The sequence below is a fragment of the Phasianus colchicus genome, chromosome 28 (genome assembly GCF_987193195.1).
Source record: "Phasianus colchicus chromosome 28, bPhaCol1.hap1.1, whole genome shotgun sequence".
NCBI classification, from domain to species: domain Eukaryota; kingdom Metazoa; phylum Chordata; class Aves; order Galliformes; family Phasianidae; genus Phasianus; species Phasianus colchicus.
Genome location: NC_143463.1, coordinates 135,825 through 156,594, shown reverse-complemented (window position 1 = coordinate 156,594; position 20,770 = coordinate 135,825). Strand labels below are relative to the sequence as shown.

At 40.9% G+C, this 20,770-nt stretch overlaps 1 protein-coding gene across 3 annotated transcripts; it reads left to right on the top strand.

The window, feature by feature from the left end:
- The first annotated feature begins 118 nt into the window (after positions 1-118).
- On the top strand, positions 119-19,971 carry LOC149914692 (contactin-associated protein-like 2). Of its 3 annotated transcripts, XM_090126080.1 has the most exons (5): positions 120-1,849; positions 2,099-2,212; positions 3,135-3,191; positions 6,116-6,263; positions 18,898-19,971. In XM_090126080.1, exons 2-5 carry the CDS (start codon positions 2,162-2,164, stop codon positions 18,903-18,905), a joined length of 264 nt encoding a protein of 87 aa, XP_089982206.1. In that variant the 5' UTR covers positions 120-1,849; positions 2,099-2,161; the 3' UTR covers positions 18,906-19,971. The 3 variants fall into 3 exon arrangements, 1 of the variants encoding a protein (XP_089982206.1); XR_016460290.1 differs by lacking the exon at positions 18,898-19,971 and having other exon boundaries at positions 119-1,849; positions 2,358-3,191; positions 6,116-7,320; XR_016460291.1 differs by lacking the exon at positions 18,898-19,971 and having other exon boundaries at positions 121-1,093; positions 1,468-1,849; positions 2,099-3,191; positions 6,116-7,320.
- The last annotated feature ends 799 nt before the right edge of the window (positions 19,972-20,770 follow it).

Genomic DNA, 20,770 nt, shown 5'->3' with positions numbered 1-20,770 from the left:
GCTCCCGGCGGGGTCGTTTGCGCCCGCGGTCGCGCCGTCATTGCGCGCCCCCGGATCCTTTTCCTCCGCGCGGCCTTCCAGCCGCTCTGCCCCCGGCCTGCAGAGATGCCTCGGGTCGTCGTGACCGAAGTGCGGGACCGGCGCGTGGCGGTGTTGAACGTCGTTCCGTTGGCATCAGCCGTCGGTCAGCCCGTCCAGAGCCCTGTGCGGGGCCTTCGTTTCCTCAGGCGGATAACGGGAGGATGCCGGAGCCGAGGGGCGGTGGGAGGGAGGCGGGGACGGGAGCATCCTGCCGTGCCGCCAGCAGCCCGGGGGCCGCGTGCTGTGGGTGCCGGCACGAAGCTCCGCCGTCCGTCAGCACGGGAGCTGCGGTTCTGGTGCAGCAGCAGGAGCTCAGCGCAGCCCTGCAGAGAGCGGTCCGGCGGCACGGGAAGAAGATGACGGCCTGGAGCGCGAGTGCCTCAGCAGTGTCTGCAGCCTGCGAGGAGCCGAGCCGGGCTGGGGAGAGGAAGGTGTGGGAGTCCCGGGGAGGGACGCGCGATGGCAGCGTTATTGGCAGGATCAGCTGCTTCCTCCACCGCTCCCGACGCCGAGCACTGGTTTCCTTTGAGAAGCAGCCCACTGTCACATCTGTGGGGTTCCGCAGGACACACAGGCATGGGGTAAGTTTAGGTTGGATATCAGGACAAACTTCTGTGCAGAACTTCTACAGCCGTGGGTGGGATCCCCCTGAGCTCCCCTTCTCCAGGCTGAGCAGCCCCCTCTCTCTCAGCCTCTTGTCATGGCAGAGGTGTTCCAGTCCCTTCACCATCTTGGTAGCCCTGCGTTGGACTCTTTCCAGCATGTCCAGCTGTCTCCTGTACTGGGAGCCCAGAGCTGGACGCTGTTCTCCAGCTGCAGCCTCCCCAGTGCCGAGCAGAGCAAAAGGAATGGTGCAGAATACTGGTCCTTACCTGCTACCAGAGAAGTCAGGACTAGGGCTATGATGGGAGCGCATTGCTTTATGATTGACGTGGAGAACTGCTAGGAAGAAGGCCTGGTGGGCCTGAACACAGATGCCGGGTGGTCCAGCTTTTGTTTCACTGGAAACCAGGTACTCCGTGGGCAGCAGTATGGAGATATGTTCTCCATGCAGTTGTGCCCCCGTGGCTTCTTTCTGATATGCTTGGGAAGTCCCACTAGAACAGGCTGCCGTGTGAGACAGAAGTGAGAGAGAAGCATCGGTTGTGTGGGTGGAGTTTTACTATCTCTGTGTTCACATCTTTTATGTTTGTCTTCTTTTTTTTTTCCAGTTCAACTCTGCGTGCGTCGGTCTGCCTTTGCTAAATCCTTTTCTTGTGGCCTTAGGCAACAATCGAGGGGGTCTCAAGTTTCAGCGCTGAGCAAGAAGCGCAGGCTCTCAGGAAGGCCATGAAGGGCTTTGCTAAGTTGATCTCCCTCCATGGTCAACTTTTATTTTTTCCCCAGCACTGCGAATGGCTGCTCTGGTGGTTTGATAGAGGGAAGCATAGCTGCTTGCACTGCTCTGCTGCACAACTGCCCTAAAAATTGTTGGAAAGTGGAAACAGAACTGCCCTTCGTGTCCCAAAATGCAGCTGCTCTGGTGGCGTGGGTCCTGGCAGCTTTGTGTGCATCGATGTAGTCCTGGAGCTGTTGAGAGCCGGCTGTGTGAGGGACTGGAGGTGGCACAAGACCAGAGGGCACTTCTGATCCTTGTGCAAGCATCCTGACTAGCTTCCATTTGTTTCTTGCAGGCACGGATGAAGATGCCATCACTGACGTCTTGACCAAACTAAATGTTTCCCAGCGTCAGCAAGTTCTGATCACCTCTAAGAGCACTACTGGCAGGGTGGGTGGTCTGCAGAGATGCATGAACGTGGTTGTGTCACTTGGGCGCAAAGTGAAAAACGACCCAATCTCTACAAGAGAAAGGTCGGCAGAGACTTCACCTGACCAAGGTTGTTTTGTTCTTGTTCAGTTCAGAGCAGTTGTTGATGCAAGGAGGGTTGGAGCCTGAAGAGGAGTGCTGAACAGCTCAGTTCCTCTGTCCTCAAAGGCCGTCCCTTCTGCCAACTCCTTTCTCCTCTTTGCCTTCTAGGATTTGATTGATGACTTGAAGTTGGAGCTGAGTGGGAATTTTGAGAGGGTGATCATTGGGGTGATGACTCCCACCACCATGTATGACGTGCACAAACTAAGGAGGGCTGTGAAGGTTTGGAAATCTTCCTTTTGTATTGCTTAAGTTCTGGCCAAGGACTTACTGCTTTGTTATGCATGTCTTCTCTCTCTTAAAGAAACCTGGTTGCACGTCACAAGCAGGTGCTGGTATCTTAAGTCTTGCCTTGGTGATTCCCTAGGGAGCAGGAGCAGATGAAGGTTGCCCAATGGAAATTCTGGCTTCTCGCACCAATGGAGAGATTTGTCGCATTAATGAGAACTACAAGCTTCGTAAGGAGTGCGAAAGGCTCTCTTGTCAGTTTCCTTCTGTCTGCGCTTCTTAATTGGAGGCTGTAGCACTAATGATGATGGCTGGAGTGCTGCAGTGCTGCTGGGAGCCCTGGGCACAGTTCTGTACTTAGCTAGGTTACAGCTGGCAAATGTTGTGGGCAGCACCCAGGTGGTGGCCCTGCTCCTAACGGGTGCTGTGTGTGTGTTCTTGCTGGAATATGGCTGCTCCCTTGAGGATGGCATCATATCTGACACATCTCCCATGTTTCGAAGGGTCCTCGTGTCCCTCGCAACGGTGAGCCAAGCTGAGGGGAGAAGGGGGTGAATGTTCAGAGCTGTGGGCACAGCTCTGCACTCAGTGGTGAGGAGCTCCAGGCTGGCTTTTTCTCACCCTGTGTGTCCCATGACCTGCTCCTCAAACCCAGCCTCTCCGGGGAGGGAACTCTGACTCTGGGTGTGCATGAGTGCTGTGGGCTCTTCTTTAAATGTCCCAGTAAAGTGGGTTGCTGCTCGTTTCAGAAGGAAGCCCAAAGTACATCTGAGCTGCATTTCATTTGTAAGCTAGTGTTCCCTTTGAAGGACTCCATTATCCATCCCCAGCAGCTTTTCATGAACGGGGAATTCTCAGGAGTTGCTTCCAGTAGATGCTCTGGTGAACTGAGTCTTCTATCCTCGTGTCTTTGCAGGGAAACAGAGATGAAGGAATGTATGTGGATGATGCCCATGCTCAGCAAGATGCTCAGGTGCGTAGTAACGTGCTTCCCAATCTATTCTTGAGCAGGTGATGCATGGTGAAGAGAAGCCAGCCTGTGAAATGGAAATAATGCTTTTAGCCTTGTTTGCAAGTCTCTAATGAGAGGTCTCTCGACAGGCTGGCTACTTGGCAGGGGCAATGAGATTTTGGCTGTGGGTTGCTGTGCCTGGTAGGTGCTTGTTGGAAAATATCCGTGATCTAGACAAGTACGCGCCAGCAGTGCTCTAGCTGCAAGGGATTTAAGATCTCCTGTACGCCCAGTCTTCTCCATGAGCCTTACTTTGTCACCCCTAATGTCTTGAAGTGCCTGTACGAAGCGGGGGAGAAGAAGTGGGGAACAGATGAGGTGCAGTTTATGTCCATCCTCTGTACACGGAACAGGTATCACCTAGTGAGAGGTAGGACCCCTGCACAGTGTCCTGGGTTTTTCTTTCCTTCCTTGTTTGTGTGTGATGCTTTTGTAGGAGCTCTGTAGCTGTCCAGTAGATGTGAACTCTTCTGAGGCAGCAGGTGTCCTAGAGAGAGCCGCATTGCATCCATTCCATTCTGGCTGTTTTATTCCCTCCTGAGACTGAAAGGGACTTGAGAAATCTAAGTCCAACTGGCTGCAGCTCCAGCATGGAAAGCAGAGATCATGAAGTGTGACTGCCATTGGGGCAGGGGGGAGAGGAGCTAAGAAACTTGATTGGCAGCACAAAGCAGCAGGTCTTGAAAATGGTACTAGCTGTGGTAGGCCAATTCGCAAGACTGTTAGCAGTGAAAATGAATTATTTCTGTGGGGCGATCCTGATTTAGCTGAGAGTGCTGCAGGGATGAAAGAATGTTCATGCAGTATACGAGGAGCTTGTTGCAAAGCGGTCCTTTGAATCTCTGTGACTTTCTGCCATAGTTTTTGATGGTACAGAGGCATTGCTAACAAGGACATAACAGCATTAAATCTGAGATGGTAGGCAGTTATTCAATAGATTGTTTAGTTCTTGTTCAGCCTGTGCTTTTTGTTGTTGTCTGTCTGCTATTCAGCTCAGAATACAGAACTATTGTATTTCTCATAAATGCTTAGCACTCAAATATGGAAGTGCTTCACAGGCATTAATTTTTGTACCTAACAAGTTTTACTATGAAGCCACGAGTGTCTTCATCATTATTTAGCACAATAATTGCAGCAGTACAAACAACCAACCTTATAAAAAATATTACATGCATTATTTTTTTTTAGCTCATCAAGGAAAGGGTTCTGTGAATCTTTACCTACACCTAGATCTACTGTGCAGTATACAAGATGGATACTCATCTGAAATATCTAGTGCTGTATCTATATGCAAAGTGTCAACCTAAATTTTTGGCTTTACAAAATTTTGATGACTATATTTTGCAGTAGATATATTTACAGCCTAGTTGTTTCTTCATTTCTTTTTATTTCCAGTACTTGAATGTATTATAGGATTCTATATGGGTTTATTTGTGTGGCAAAGATCACCTTTCTTTGTTTACTGCTCCAAGATACTCGTTTTATTGAAAATTACTCATGAAGACTTATGATGTTTCTCTGAAAATGCTGAAAATAACTAAATGGCAATCTTTAACATTTACCATTAGAAAACAAATGGTTTGTGCATGAGATGAAAAGACAATAAAATCTGTTATGTTAACAGATAGATATCATTTACTTTTAAGCAGAGTACTATGAAATCTTTTACCAAGAGGTACAAAATTACAAAAGAAGCACTGAATTTACTTCAGTCATTTTTAAATTTTACTTGAGTGTCTGTCACGGAGTTATCTAGATCAACGTGTGCCCTCGACAGGGGACAGCAAGCCCATAGGCCCCCTGGCCCAAAAACAGGACGGAAAAGGGGGAAGGGAAGGGAGATGGGAGCTGGGCCCAGAAACCAGAACAGCAGCAACAATCTAAGGAGGAAAACTTAATTTTACTAAACATGATATCGGAATGCAAGATAACACAATATAATATAATATAATTGAAATTGAGGCTAATAAATCAAATAAGAGAGAGAGAGTGTCCGAAACTAAAAGGCCTACTTTGAACTGAAGGCACACGGTTGGGGAGCAGACCCACACACTGCTAGGCAGTGAGCAAGAGAGCCAGAGAGCAAGATCCCATGACTCCCTCCCATGGCTTATCTTCCTTTCTGAACATGAAGTCCCCTGGGATGTGTAGTTCTTCCTTTCTTCTGAGAACCAGGCATCCAGAAAGTTGTCAGTCCACGGAACTGGAGTATTAACTCTTTAATTACCCGTGCTTTACATGATGTTTGGTGTGGAATACCGATAACAAAATTATAAAACCATGACAGAGTACTGTGTTTTGTACTTTTTTGACTTCCAAAGTCAAAAAAGAGCTGATTTTGCTGTGGGAGGTAACTATGGTTAGGAGAGAAACTGTGTGCTCATTTTCCAGAAGGTAGTACATAAAAAATAAAGAAAGATCTTTGTATTCCTGGAAATTTGAGAAATTGGAGGGTCTGCTGTAGGAAATAGGATATATCAGTGTTTCTGTTTACAAGACAGTGACTGCTGTTTGTAATCTGTTAGAGGATGGGTATCTTGTCACAGAACAACCCTTTTGGACATCTTTATAAATGTTTTAGTAACTGAGCAATGGATCAGTGATGCAAAATACTTTCTTATCTAGCAGCAGCTCTTATCTGAATTTACTGTATCTATTGTGGAGAAAGCACGAGGTTCCAGTGCTACAGTGTTTGTGTTGTGAGCACTACAAAACTTTTTAAAACCACTGTTCATTTGCTCAGTATCAAAGAAAACATTTTAACCAAACTTAAGTGCTAACTAGTCACTCCGAGGTCTTCACTACCTAAAATTTTCCTTCATAACAGAATCTTTACAGTGTATGAGATAGAAATAATAAAATAATTTTCTTATTCTTTCCCTTAGGCATTTCCTGGAAACACAAACTCTGATAGTGTGGTCCGACATGATTTGCAACACCCAGTCATTGCTCGCTATGTACGTATAGTTCCTTTAGATTGGAATGGAGAAGGCCAAATTGGGTTAAGAATTGAGGTCTACGGCTGCTCCTACTGTAAGTTTTTCCATTATATTCCTTTAAAAAAAAAAAAAAAATCTAAATAGAAACTGTCTTTGAATTTCAGATTAAATCTGAATCTCAAGTGCTTTTTGCTAAAATGCATGAAGATATTCCAGGATTACTAATTGTAATAACTGGAGCTTAATTTAATATTTACTGTATCCTTTATTCTGAGTTTCTAGTTAGCTCTTCTATAGGAAATACAGCATTAGAATTAGTAAGAGTGCTTTGAAATCACTACTTTTGATCTTCAAAATTGTTTTTGCAGAAGACTTGAATAGACCAGTTGAGGAAAAGATAGCATTCAGATACATTTCATGCTGGGTCTTGAGAGGGAAACAAGACATAATTCATTGCCTGATGACAAAGATAAAAATAAAACAAGTAAAAATTCAATTGAAGAAGCTCATCTTGTCTAAATATGACATGTTTTTCGGAGATTTTTCCTTTAATATTTGAGTATAACTTTAGAATCTCTTCTAAAAAAAAAAAAACGAGATGAGCAATGGTGCAAGTGGTTAAGAGCACAACAGATCAAGTTTTAAGAAAAGCAAGTATAGTTTCTAAATACCATTCCTTGAATTTGATCCTGTGGGTGCTTACGTGAAGTCCACATGCCTGCAAACTGTAAATGTCTGATGTCCTATTTCTATGCAAATTTAGTACAGTATTCTTGTAGGTGTTTTAGGGGAAATAAATACTTGAGATTTATCTTAAAAAAAAAAAAAAAAAATGTTAGAACAAGTTAAGAAGCACCTATCTTGAAGACTCTTCCATTGACATCAAGTGATTTAAGACCTATTGAAACACTTTGTCATGGTAACTAGCAATTATGTTAATTAACTAGCAAAAATATCTTGTGATTTCTGTTGCTTTTACTTGGCTATGTGATTTCACTCTACTAAAATATTTTATATGCTGTTTTAAGTGTAGCCAACACTATAACATGGTTGATTTCACATCATGATTACATTTTTTTACATTTAAGTATGTCTACTTTGAATACAAATACAAGTATATGGAGACAGAAACCAACTTTTTTTTTTTTTAATCCAACACTTTTTTAAACAACAACAAAAAAAAGAAAATATTTTTAAGTTGTAGGGTTTTTTTTTTGTTTTTTTGTTTTTTTGTTTTTTAGCCAAAAATATTTACAAGCAAAAGGTTTTAGGTTTTTGTTTTGTTTCCTTTTTTTTTTTTTTTTAATTAAATTGATATCTAATGCACTGTAAGCACGTTACAAGATGAATTTGGAGTCTGAAACTAAATGTGAGGAAAAGCATAGTTGGCTAACAAAATTATTTCTGTCACTGGATGAAAAGTTGTCTGCTTGAAAGACTGCATATTTCTGGAGAAAAATAAAACACATCTATCAAGGAAATAATGAATCAACTAAAAAAATACTGATAAAATTTGTCTTCACAGACAACTGAAGTAAGAAACCTAACCTTTTGTTTTCCTCGAAGAGAAGCATTGAACTGCTAGTATTATAAGTTATTTCAGTATTTTGTTAATGACATTAATAATAATGTTTTACATTTATATGTCTATAGGAACTTTTTTTTTCTTTCTCCTCCCAAACAAACAAAACAAAGAAACAAAAGAAACCTCTCCTAAAATACTGTGTAGATTTTAGAAGCAGGAATCAGGCTGTCCTTGAGTCAGTATGCTGAAACCAGTAGACAGCAGCAGCGCAGTTGAGAAGAAAAGTTCACTGTCTTATGACTTCTTGGAAAAACAGAATAATGTTTGAGAGTTCCAAACTTGTTTTCAAATGCATTATTTGGAGCAACTTATGTAAAGTTACATTGTTCCATAGATACGGAATTCAGCAGGAGCAAAGTTTTTAGCCCTATAATTAGTATTGTATATTGAAGCATTGTCATTAACCAGTGAGATTTGCAGATTAATCCTGCTGTCAGTGAAGAAACTGACTGTATAGATAAGTAGCAATTTTTTTAGCCTGATTAAAACATGGGCATCTGATCCAATTTGTGAAAATTTTTGAAACATTACCTAAAGCAAAAGGTTGCTTAATACCTTACAATCATATATTCTTCTTCTAGTTTGTAGGTTTATATTGAATGCAGTCTTTTATTTAGAGAATATTTGAGAACATATTTCAGATGTAGAACTTGCACATTTTCTCATAGTAAAGGTTTAATTGGAAAGTCATAAACTTAGTGCTTAAAAAAATATTTCATTGCACAATACAGCAATCTGGTTATTAGTCTCAGAGTATTAAGAACTCTCATTAAACCACATATTGAAATACGTGGTCATTAATTGCCATATTGATTTGTTCTTATTTTTCTTGAGTATGCTGATAAAATACACATTATTTTTTGTGTGTCAGAAATGGAAACCACATTCTTCCTTACACAGCAATGTGAATTAAAAAAAAGGTTCAACTTTAAAAGAGAATTAGAGATGACATCTATTCCCTAGAGAATTTTGTAAAATTACAAAATATTTCCTTTCAAGGTGCTCTTATTCATTTAATTATTTGCTTGCCTTCTTGCTTTGAGATTTTTCTATGTTTGAAACTGCAGATGAGATCTGTGACGTTACTTTCTAATAGATCTCTTCGAAGTCACAAAAATAAATAAATAAATAAATAAATAAATAAATAAATAAATTAAAGGCTCCCTCTACAGTAAGATTGAAAATGTTCTTTACATTTCTCTCTGTGAATAAGTGCTGATGTCAAATTTAGAAAAGATTTTAACTGTGTGGGAAGAGAAGCAAACAAAATATTTAACATTAAAAAAAAATATACTGTAGTCAACGGGAGTTGTAGCTTTCATTTTAAAATCATAGAATGACTTATGTTGGAAGGGATTTTAAATATCATGTAGTTCCAATGCCCTCACATGAACATAGTTATCAACCACTAGATCAGGTTGCCCAGGGCCTGATCCAGACTGGCACTGAATGCCTCTAGGGAAAAAGCATCTGCATCTTCTCTGGGCAACCTTTTCCAGTCCTTTACCACAGTGAATAAAAAATTTCCTCCTATCATCTAACCTAAATCTCCTTTCTTTTAATTTAAAACCATTCTTGCCCGTTCTCACTAATAGACCATGAAAAAAGTTGGTTTTCTGCCAGTTCATAAACTCCTCTGAAGTATTGGAAGGTCACAATGAGGTCTCCCCAGAAAAACAATCCTCCTCTCCAGTATAAACAAGCCCAACTTCCTGAACCTCACGGGAGAGGTGCTCCAGCCCTCTGATCATCTTTGTGGCTGCCCTCTGGACTGATTCCAACAGCTCCACATCTTTATTGTCTTCAGGGCCTAAGACCTGGGCACAGTATTTCAGGTGTGACTTCACAACAACAGAACTGAGGGGGACAACTTCTTCCCGTTACCCAGTTAGCTGCCCTTCTTTTGAGGCAGTCCAGTATACTGTTGGCCTTCCAAATTGCGAGTGCACAATGCTGGCTCACATCCAGCTCTTTATCCACTAGGACCCCCAAGTTCTACTTGACAGAGCTGCTCTCGTTGAGTACTTCTCCCAGTCTGTTCACATATCTGAGATTGCTCCAACCCAAGTGGCAACACCTTACATTTTGGTTTGATGAATCTCATTTGATTTTACATGAGCCCGCTTTTCAAGCTGTTCCAGGCGATTACAGATATGTAGTGAAGCTGTGCAGAGAGAAAATTAGAAAAACCAAAGCCCAGTTAGAACTGAGCTTGGTCATTAAGATAAAAGACAACAATAAATATTTCTATAAATATATCAACAGCAAGAGGAGGGCTAGAGGGAACCTCCATGACTTGTTGGACACCGAGGGCAACATGGTGACCAAGGATCAGGATAAAGCTGAGGTATTAAGTGCTTTCTTTGCCTCAGTCTTTAATAGTAAGACTTGTTACTCCCTGGGAACACAGCCTCCTGCACTGGTAGATAGGGATGGGGAACAGAATAGGCCCTGCATAATCCATGATGAGATGGTTTTGGACTTGCTCCAGAAGCTGAATGCTCAAAAGTCCATGGAGTCAGATGGATTGCATCTAGAGTGCTGAAGGAGTTAGTGGATGTGGTTTCCAAGCCACTCTTCATCATCCTTCAGCAGTCCTGGCTAACCGGGGATGTCACAGTGGACTGGAGACTGGCAAATGTGACACCCATCTTCAAAAAGGACGGAAAGGTGATCCTGGTAGCTCCAGGTCTATCAGTCTCGCCTCAGTACCAGGGAAGATTATGGAACAGATAATCTCAGGAGACATAATGGACCAATTAAAAGTCAACCAAGGGATCAGGCCTAGTAAGTATGGGTTTACAAATGGTAGATCATGTTTGGCGAACCTGATTTCATTCTATGACAAGGTGAGCCATTTAGTGGATGAAGGTAAGGCTGTCGATGTGATCTACCCGGACTTCAGTAAAGACTTTGACACTGTCCCTCACAACGTTCTCATGGAGAAGGTGGCTGCCCATAGCTTGAATAGATGTATGCTCTGCTGGGTGAAACACTGGCTGGATGGCCAAGCCCAAAGAATTGTGATCAATGGAGTTGAATGTAGTTGGCGGCTGGTCATGAGCAGTGTTCCCCAGGGTTCAGTACAGGGGCCGCTTCTATTTAACATCTTTATTAACAATCTTGATGAGGGGATTGAGTGCACCCTCAGTAAGTTTGCAGTCTACACCAAATTGAGAGGGAGTGTTGATCTGCCAGAGGGGAGAAAGGTGCTACAGAAGGTCCTGGATAGACTGGATTGATGGGCCAAGGTGAACCGTGTGAGATTCAATAGTGTCAAGTGTCAGGTACTGCATTTTGGTCACAACAACCCCAGGCAACCCTATAGGCTTGGGAAGAAGTGGCTGAAAAGTTGCCTGTCAGAAAGGGACCCTGGTATATTGATGGACAGTCAGCTGAATGCGAGCCAGCAGTGTGCCCAGGTGGCCAAGAAGGCCAGTGGCATCCTGGCTTGGATCAGGAATGGTGTGGTGAGCAGGACTAGGGAAGTAATTTGGCCCCTGTACTCAGCACTGGTGAGGCCTCACCTCGAGTACTGTGTTCAGTTTTGGGCACCTCAATACAGAAAGGACATGGGGTGCGAGCAGGTCCAAAGAAGGGCTGCAAGGCTTGTGAAGGGCTTGGAAAATATGCCGTATGAGGAGCGACTGAAGGAATTGGGCTGTTTAGTCTGGGGAAAAGGAGTCTGAAGAGAGACCTTATTACTCTCTTCCAGTACCTGACAGGTGCTTACAGCAAGTGCAGGGTTGGTTTCTTCTCACTGGTGACAGGATGACGGAAAATGATCTCAAGTTGTGCCAGAGTAAGTTTAAGCTGGATATCAGGAAAAGCTTCTTTACAGAAAGGGTTGTTAAGCACTGGAATAGGCTCCCCAGAGGCAGGGTTGAGTCACCTTTCCTGAATGTGTTTAAAAACCATTTGTTTACTGTGCTCAGAGACATTATTTAGCAGAGGGTTGTTAGAATTAGGGTAAGTTTGGTTAGGTTGTGGTTGGACTTGATGGTCTCTGAGGTCTTTTCCAACCTGAGCACTTCTATGGTCAGGCATAGTCTATCCTTGATGAAGCTGTGTTGGCATTCTTGAATCACCCCCCTCCCCTTTCTTGCACATGCCTTAGAGTAGATTCATGGAGGTTCTGCTCTGTGATCTTCCCTGGCACAGGTAAGGCTCACTGGTCGATAGTCTCCCAGATTTTCCTTTCTCCCTTTATTAAAAATGGGAGTGATGATTCCTTTTTCCACTTGCCAGGACCTTCACCTGACAGCCATGAATATTCAGAAATGATTTAGAGTAGCTTGGCAACCACATCAGTCAGTTAGTTCAGGACTCTGAGATACATGTTGTCCAGCTCCAGAGACTTGTCCATATTTAGTGTCATAAGGCAGTGTCAGACTTGCTCTTTTCTGACAGTATAGGAGGCATTTTGCCCCCCATCCCCTTTGTAGAGTTTCAGGTACATATAATATATTTAATACACTCAAAAGAGGAGAAAGGATCTTTACATTTGCAGTGACATAATTTATCAGAAAGCAAACCATAGGAAAAATTTATCAAAAAGCAAGTCATAGGAAAGAAAGTAATGTTACAGAAGGCAAAGTATCCACTGAATTCATTAATGCAAAGCTGATGGAATATTTATATTCAAGCTCTTTTTGAGACAGAGAGTAAAGAGACATGATAGATAGATGTCTCTCGTCATGTTCCCATTTATGAATTTTTTAGACAATCAGCAAATTCAAGGCATCTGGAGCCTATGACAACTACAATATATATTGTATTTTATCACTGATTTTTGAAGTTCATAATAAGCTCCTGCAGAATCATTGCCATACGAATAGTTCCTTCAATCACAATACTGCAGCAGATTAATGCATACAAAACAAACAAACAAACAAACAAACAAACAACAACAAAAAAACCAGTAGCATTCCTATTGAACAGTCTTTGACAGCACTTTTTAAGATAATCTTATGAGGACTTCTGGGTGCTGAAATCTTATGGCATGAGTGGAATGGAGTCACTGATACCTTTGCTCATGGACTAGTTCTATCTTGCTATGTCAAATGTTACTGTTAGAGTATTCTGATGTATGTCTGATTTCTTTTTAAGGAAGGAGAGAAAAGTAGAAAAATAAACAAGTCAGACCTTATCATTTTATGAAGAAATGAACATTTTTTTTTATGGAGATTATTTACTCCTTAGATAGTACAGTGAACAAAATCTTGGTCATGTGAATATTTACAAGAGAAAAAAAAATTAGACTTGGAGATGCTGTTAAGGCTTAAGCCATAAGTATTTGAAAGGAATATTTACAATAACTGTTTTGAAAATATTGAAGTGCTAAAAATTAGAGCTTGAACAGATTTTGACAAGTTAATCCTATTTGCCTGTAGTGACTTTAAGTGAAACCATTGTTCCTCTTCACTATTAATTCCACATTCATCAGCTGTATTCATCATTAGAAAAATTTCTGTGATACTTGTAATTTCCTTTGCCATTGTCATGCTATTGCTACCAACTATTCATATCTCCATCACTCTCTCCTATGGTTGCCATATGTACTTCACAGAAACTCCATTCTCTCCAAAACTATATATTACATCAAAATATCACAGGGAATATTTAAAGTAGATAAGAAAGCCACTATTTAACTTGTGTGGAACCTAACCAATTTTCTTTTGTCCAGTGCCACTAGATAGATATACTGGACATTTTGTTTCATCAGCCTATGCTCACAAACAAACAAACCTTCACGATCAAAAAACTGATGAAGTGTCTTGATGGCCCCTGGAACTCCCTATGCTGAATGAACTATATGTCCATATGTATGTAAACATATGAATACATATTTATTCTTTTACAATTTTTTTTTCCACCTAAATTGTGAAGATACTTATGTGGTCTCATAATCCATGTAAATGGTTCTTTTCCAACCTCTCATAATATTTTATTACTCATAATAATAATGTTCACTAAACTGTCTTAATGAAAAGATGGACTTCTATGACCATAGAAGTGATGGAACTGCATAAAAATATTAAATGATAGATAGGAAGAAACATTTTGAAGCATATGTTTTGTCTAATCATGTTCTCATATTTGTAGCAACTGTATTAAATCATTGTAATTAAAATTGTTTTTCATTTTGGAGAAAAAAAGAATCACAGATTTGAGAAAATTATCAGCAGTCACTGTAAACTTAGTAGCTTTGTTTGTGACAGTGAATAGAACACTTAAGAGTTATTCGAAGCATCCAACCCTCTTTTTCTCTGTTTCTCTTTAGATATTTTTATTCTGGATATTTCTACAATTTCTATGTAATTGATCTTCAGCCAGCATAGTCACAGTTCAACATCTGCAAGCATAGCTTGGTATTTACTTTTTCTGATATTACAGGTGCATGTCTCAGTACTTGTATTAAAACAATGGAGAGTGAGGGAAATGAACTGTGAAAGCATTTGAAGATCTCTTTGAAAACATACTCTGTTTGAAAGCTTAATTCTTTTCTAATGTACTCTCTAGCATGTTTTTTTTTTTTTTCTTTTATTTTTCTTATTTGTTTTCACATAGAGGGGACTTCTTATCTTGAAGATCATAAAAAGTGGTGATTTTCCTCATTTGCTCCATGGTACTCCTCAAACAGTAGAGTTTTGCAGATTTAGGATCAAAAATAACTTTTTTTTTTTTTTTTTTTTGTAAGTATTTAAAGTGTGGGTTGTTTACCTACTCCCCAGGAAGAAATAGTTGTGATTGTTTCTTTGCAAGTGTTTGTTATTCTGGTATGAAAGTAAGTGAGAACAGACTTCAGCTAATTTCTTATCTCTAGTGGTTAACAGTAATAGGTATGGGTCTATTTTGGTTCTGGCTGTCCAGCACAGGGCACCCCAGACACACACAGCAGCCCAGCAGGCCCTGTCATCAACTCAGCACCTAAGAATGGTACAATTTTTAAATGAAATATTAAAATTTAACATATATTTTTCATTCTTTTAACATATATTTAGTCTGATACAAAAAATGTTTTATTTTTGTATCAACTTCTTGAAACCACAGCAAATTGAGCAGTCCATTATTTTTAAATGTCTAGCTGTAGTGAAGTTACTGGTGGATATTCTCAGGCACCACAGGTTTGTGATCTGCAACAGCAATGTGTATCCCATACAAGTACATTTGTTATGCATCAGTGGATGCATAATCAAAGTCAGATTTAAAAAAGATCTATTTTACATGCATACATATCCCACCAAAATGTTCAGTTGCATACTCAAACATTTTTCAATTACACTTGAACACTTTTTTAAATCATTCAGCATTTCCTTTAGAAGAGTATGTATTGCTAGTTCATTTTTAAAAGATTTTTTAAGGTTTTTTGATGGAATACTGTATAATCAATGAATGTACAGATGTTATAACAGAATCACTGAATGGCCAGGGTTGGAAGGGACCTCAAGGATTGTGGATCGCCAACCTCCCTGCACATGCAGGGCCACCAACCTCCCCATTTAATGCTAGACCAGGCTACCCAGGGCCTCATAAAATCTGGCCTTGAACACATTCAGAGATGAGGCATCCACAACCCCTCTAGGCAGCTGTTCCAACACCTCACCACTCTCTCTGTAAAGAACTTCCCCCTGACATCCAACTTAAATCTTCCCTCCCTCAACTTCAAACCATTTCCCCTCGTCCTGCCATTATCTACCCTTTCAAAGAGTTGACTCCCTCCTCTTTGTAGACTCTCTTTAGGTACCGGAATGCTGCTAAGAGGTCACCCTGCAGCCTTCTTTTCTCCAGGCTGAACAAGCCCAACTCCCTCAGCCTGTCCTCACAGGGGACGTGTTCCATCCCTCTGATCATCTTTGTGGCCCTCCTTCAGAAAAATTGGTTTAGAAATACTAATTTTTTTTTTATGGGACACTTGGACTTTGTTTATCTTTTAGAAAGTCACAATAAATTAAATAAGATTTAAATACATTCCCTTAAATATTTTCTTTGCTCTGAAAGTAATGCTTCCCATTTATCAAATTGTATCATCATAATCTTATATAATAGTTTCCATTTAAATAGAATAAGTTCTAAGCTACAGAAGATTATTTTTCAATGTAGTCACCATGACTAGCTATGCATTTTTGGTGGTGATTGAAGAAGGGCTTGTATGCTGCGCGTATTGTTTAAAAAAAAAAGAAAAAAAAAAGCCTGGAGCAGCAGATTTGATCCACTATTACTGTCACCACTGCTGAAACACACCACCTAACACACTATGCTAACACTGACTGTTAAATCTCTGTGAATGTTCATCAAGTATTGAAGAATGTCAATGGATGCTGTTTTTTCCACATGGAGGAATTCAGTTATATCTTTGTTTCATGTGCACTTCTGTGTCAGATATAATTTTCACAGACTGCCACTATGCTGCCATCATGGCAACAAAATCTAGTGGGATATTGGTGGGAACGTTCTACTATAACGCTCTACTGTTATACTACTGATGTCTACCTCTGATATCATGGGCCAACAAAATAAAATAGAAGGCATTGCTTTCAGAGCAGCCTTTGCATGAGAAATCTATAAATCTTTCCTTTTCACATAAGTGCTTATATAACTTCTAGATTAGAAAATTATTTTAATAAAGGAACCTCAAACTTTTAGAAGAATGTATGTAATTAGCAAGTTCTGAAAATAAATATTTTTTTTACATTATTAATTGTTTTCAGCATTTATTTTTCCAAACAGAACTTCATATTTCTGTATTGGTTGCTGGAAAAAGAATTATTGCTTAATTCCTTGCATGGTAACATCTCTATTTTTCTTTTTCAGAAACTTGAAGTAGTGGATTTTTAATTCGTTCAATATAAACATGTTCTTACTTCCTTTCTTCCTTCGTTTTCTCTCTCCTTGTTTTCTTTATTTCTCATGGTACATAGTTGCCCTTTTGGTTCTAAGTATATTGAACAACTTGAGAGAATAACTTTATAAAACTATAGCTATAAAAAAGTTCTTTGTTACCTAAAAGATCGCATCCCTGGATGTGTTTAAAAACCATTTGGATGTGCTGCTCAGATAGATGATTTAGCAGAGGCTTGTTAGGGTAGTAAGGTTAGGTCGTTGGACTCAATGATCTTGAATGTCTTTTCCAACCTGAGTGATTCTATGATTCTATTTGTTTAGCCACAGCTGGCATTTATGTAGCATGCTTTTATTTACGGATGCTCTTGCTTAGTGATGCATGTATAAGTGTGTCTGTCCCCCCATCATTTTACCCCTGTGTACATTCTCTTCAGGTAGAGAGAAAAGCGGTGATTCTGTTTCCTATGAAGACTAAATTGCAAACAATCATACAGACTGTTACTGAACTAAAGAAAACTGAGTTAGTTGTGTTGTTTTTGGTGACATCAGTGTTGCCATGGTACCAGAGGATCTCAACGCACCCCTTTTGCTTGGGTACTTCTTATATTTTTTTCTATGCCTTGTATAGATGCAGAAAATTGTACCATTGAACTGTCCACTGGACTAATGGGGTAAGTGGGACAGCTGTCCCTTCAGCGCTGCTTCATAGCTTCTCTTCTTTGACTCGTTTTCTGAGGAAAGCCTCTGAACGGAATACAACTTGCAAGCATTGGTTGTTGGTTCTTTAGGTTAGATTCAGTGAAGCTTACTTATATCTGGTTAATCTGGGGAGGATTGAGATCCTCTGTATCTCTGTCACCTGTTCCACGTTTGAGCACCCTCACAGTGAGAGCCTTTTCATTCTACTAAGTGTCACCCTGGGTAGGGACACATTTCACTAGATGAGGTAAAAGGAGCAGTCCTTGAGAGCAGCCCTGCAGAGAAGGACCTGGGCGTCCTGATGGATGATAAACTTAACATGAGCCAGCAGTGCTCTTGCAGCTCAAAGCAAATGGTATACAGGGCTCCATCAGAAAAGGGGTGGTCAGCAGGGACAGGGAGGTGATTGTCCCTCTCCACTCTGCTCTTGTGGGGACCCATCTGGAGTACTGTGTCCAGATCTGGAGCCTCCAGTACAAGAAAGACAGAACTGATGGAGAGGGTCCAGAGGACGACCACAGAGATGATCATGGGACTGGAGCACCTTCCCTACCAAGATAGTCTGAGGGAGCTGGGCTTCTTCAGTCTGGAGAAAAGAAGGCTGCAGGGTGACCTCACTGCAGCCTTTCAGTACCTAAAGGGAGCCTACAAACTGGAGGGGAGTCATTTCTTTGAAAGAGTAGACAACAGCAGGACAAGGGAAAATGGGTTTAAGTTGAGAGAGGGAAGATTTAGGTTGGATGTCAGGGGGAAGTTCTTTACAGAGAGAATGGTGAGGTGCTGGAACAGCTGCCAAGAGAGGTTGTGGATGCCCCATCCCTGGAGGTGTTCAAGGCCAGATTGGATGGGGCCCTGGGCAGCCTGGTCTAGCATTAAATGTGGAGGTTGGTGGCTGTGCACATGGCAGGGGGGTTGGAGATTCATGATCCTTGAGGTCCCTTCCAACCCTGGCCATCTGTGATTCTGCAATTTTTCTGGGAGGCAATTAAAGTTAACGTAAATACAGTTTTGCAGCTTACTGCTGTGCTTTCTGGAAACTTTTGCCTGGGTAGCTGTGCTCATCAGAGGTCATATTTCACTGCAGTCTGGCTGACATAAATAAGCCAGAAAGGTAGGTAGTATATATCTCAAGTGAAGCAGCAAATGACAAATTCACCAAGAAGTTTAAAAAATCGCTGCACTGCCCAATGACTCAGTGTATTCTTCTATGTTTTAAATACATGAGAAGACAATGCGTTCCTGGAGCATGACTGAAAATCAGTAAAGATGTGCAAGTTGACAACACATTCTAGCAAATCACACTGCCATGGCTTAATACAGTATTTTCCTACAAATGATCTTTACTGCTTTTTTGCTGAAGGTTATTGATCCTTCTGAGAATTTTCACCAGCTTCAGTGGGTGCAGTGCTTCATAGTATAGCTTAAAAAAAAACAAACAGGACCTTCTCCCTGCCTATCTTCAAGCTCTGTTTCTTTGTAGGAAGGTTACTGAACCTCATGTGGCCTGTAGCTTCCCATGCAGTAATCTTTTTTTGCTGCAGATTTTTAAGAGTGATCCTTATTCCCCTAGCATTAAAAACAGCATCTTTCTTTCACACAGCCACTTGATTGTGTTCTTAAAATGAGATAATGACAATTTCCACTCTTGAAGATATTCGAAGCTCTGGATACTTGAAGCTCTGGATGTACTTATGGGCAACCTGCTCTAGCTGATTCTGCTTGAGCTGGGGGATGGACGAGATGACCTCTAGAAGTCCTTCCAATCTCAACAATTTTGCAAGTTTCTGAAGATGAAATTATAGCTGAGGCAAATACAGTTCTCCCAATCCCCTACCAATCCTTTCCAACAAGTTTCTAATAATAATATATTGTTGATCTTCATTTTGATTTTACTTTCATGTTATCTCACACAAAGTGGGGGGACATAGGACAGGAAGTAAAAAAGAACAACATAAAAGGAATGATGAATATTTTCACAAAATTAAATTATGTGGCCTGCCATATCTGAAGAAAAAGAAGGATATAAGTTCTTTTGAGAATTGCGGTTTAACTTGTCACGTAGCTAAACATCACACAGCCATTCACTCTCTCCAGACTCCCCCTTTCCATCCCAGATGGAATGAGGGAGAGAATTGGGGAAAAAAAAAAAAAAAAAACAGGAATTGCAGGTTGAGATAAAAACTATACACTAAGAAAGAAGAGGAAAATGGGAAGAAATGCAACTATAAATATATAAATGCATACTTTATACAGCCACAGTGCAATTACTCTCTACCTACTGACCAATCCACAGCAATAAATACAACTCCCTGCTGACCTGTGGCCTGCCAGCAATGCAAGTTCTTACCCCATACCAACCAATGCCCAGCAACCCTCAAGGGGTGTCTGTCCCATGTCCTGGCCTTCATCAATACTAGAGCACTTCTCCACCAGTCCAAGTCAATCTACATCCCCATCCCCCTTCAAACTTAGTTTACGGGTCTTTGGATGAGCCCTGCTAATTCCTGTTCCAGAACCCTTTTGCTACTGTGAAATAAACCTTTTCCATGTATTACTGTCAGGTCTGGTGTCTTATAAAACCAGCCATGATCAAAGAACTCAAAGCCCTGCCTATAGCATCAGTCTTGTAGCCAGGCATTTATGGACTGGATCCTTCTATTCCATCCCATGTCATCACCTGAAAACGAAGGGAGGGAAGAGAAAATAACTTGTGCCCCAGACCCTTTCACCAACTGTCCCAAGGCCTTGAAGACTTTCTTCATTCCCCTCAGACTATGGGATGCAGTTTCCTCCCCATCTGTGGAAGATCAGCAGAGGGTAGTAGTCATGACCTTCTGCATGTCATATTTTATAGAATAACCCTTGGCCTAATTCTGGCCACCTGTCCTGGCTCCACCCTCCCCTTGCAGTCATGCGTATAGTGGTGACTTCTTTTTCCCACTAAGTGGCCTGTCCTGGCTTGGCCATGGGCATGCTCCCATGACTAAGCAAAAGCCAGGACATCTTTATTTCAGCTGAAACCAGAACAAGTGTTAAAAAGGACACAAAAGCATACCAAAAAAAAAAAAGAAAAAAAAAAATTACCTAAATTTAAATTTAGAAAAAGTTTGGCTTTCTTGAGTTCCAAGGTGATATAGTCTCCTTGTTGTCCTTCTCCATGGAAAATTACACCTTCACTTTCAGAGGTCTTAAATTTCAGAGAGATGACATCTTTCAATGTTTTCATTTTCTTGTTCCTGAATCTGTATGGTAGCACTACGTGGCCATCAAAATTGATAACATCAGCCCCTAATGAAGAAGAAAAAAAAAAAACCGTAACATTGTTTATGAGCGATTATATATTCCAGTAGCTATTGGAAAAAACAGATACGTTGTATGCAGATTGTATCTGAACAGAATAAAAACCTGTGCAAGTGCAGTGTGCATTGCAAATATATTTTCTATTGACCAAGGATTATTCCTATAAAAAGTAG

Bases quoted from the DNA above. Each gene is read 5' to 3' on its own strand.
- LOC149914692 (XM_090126080.1), top strand. From the start codon at position 2,162: ATGACTCCCACCACCATGTATGACGTGCACAAACTAAGGAGGGCTGTG. The intron at 2,213-3,134 runs GTTTGGAAATCT...GTGTCTTTGCAG, and splicing joins AACTAAGGAGGGCTGTGAAG to GGAAACAGAGATGAAGGAAT. The intron at 3,192-6,115 runs GTGCGTAGTAAC...TCTTTCCCTTAG, and splicing joins ATGCTCAGCAAGATGCTCAG to GCATTTCCTGGAAACACAAA.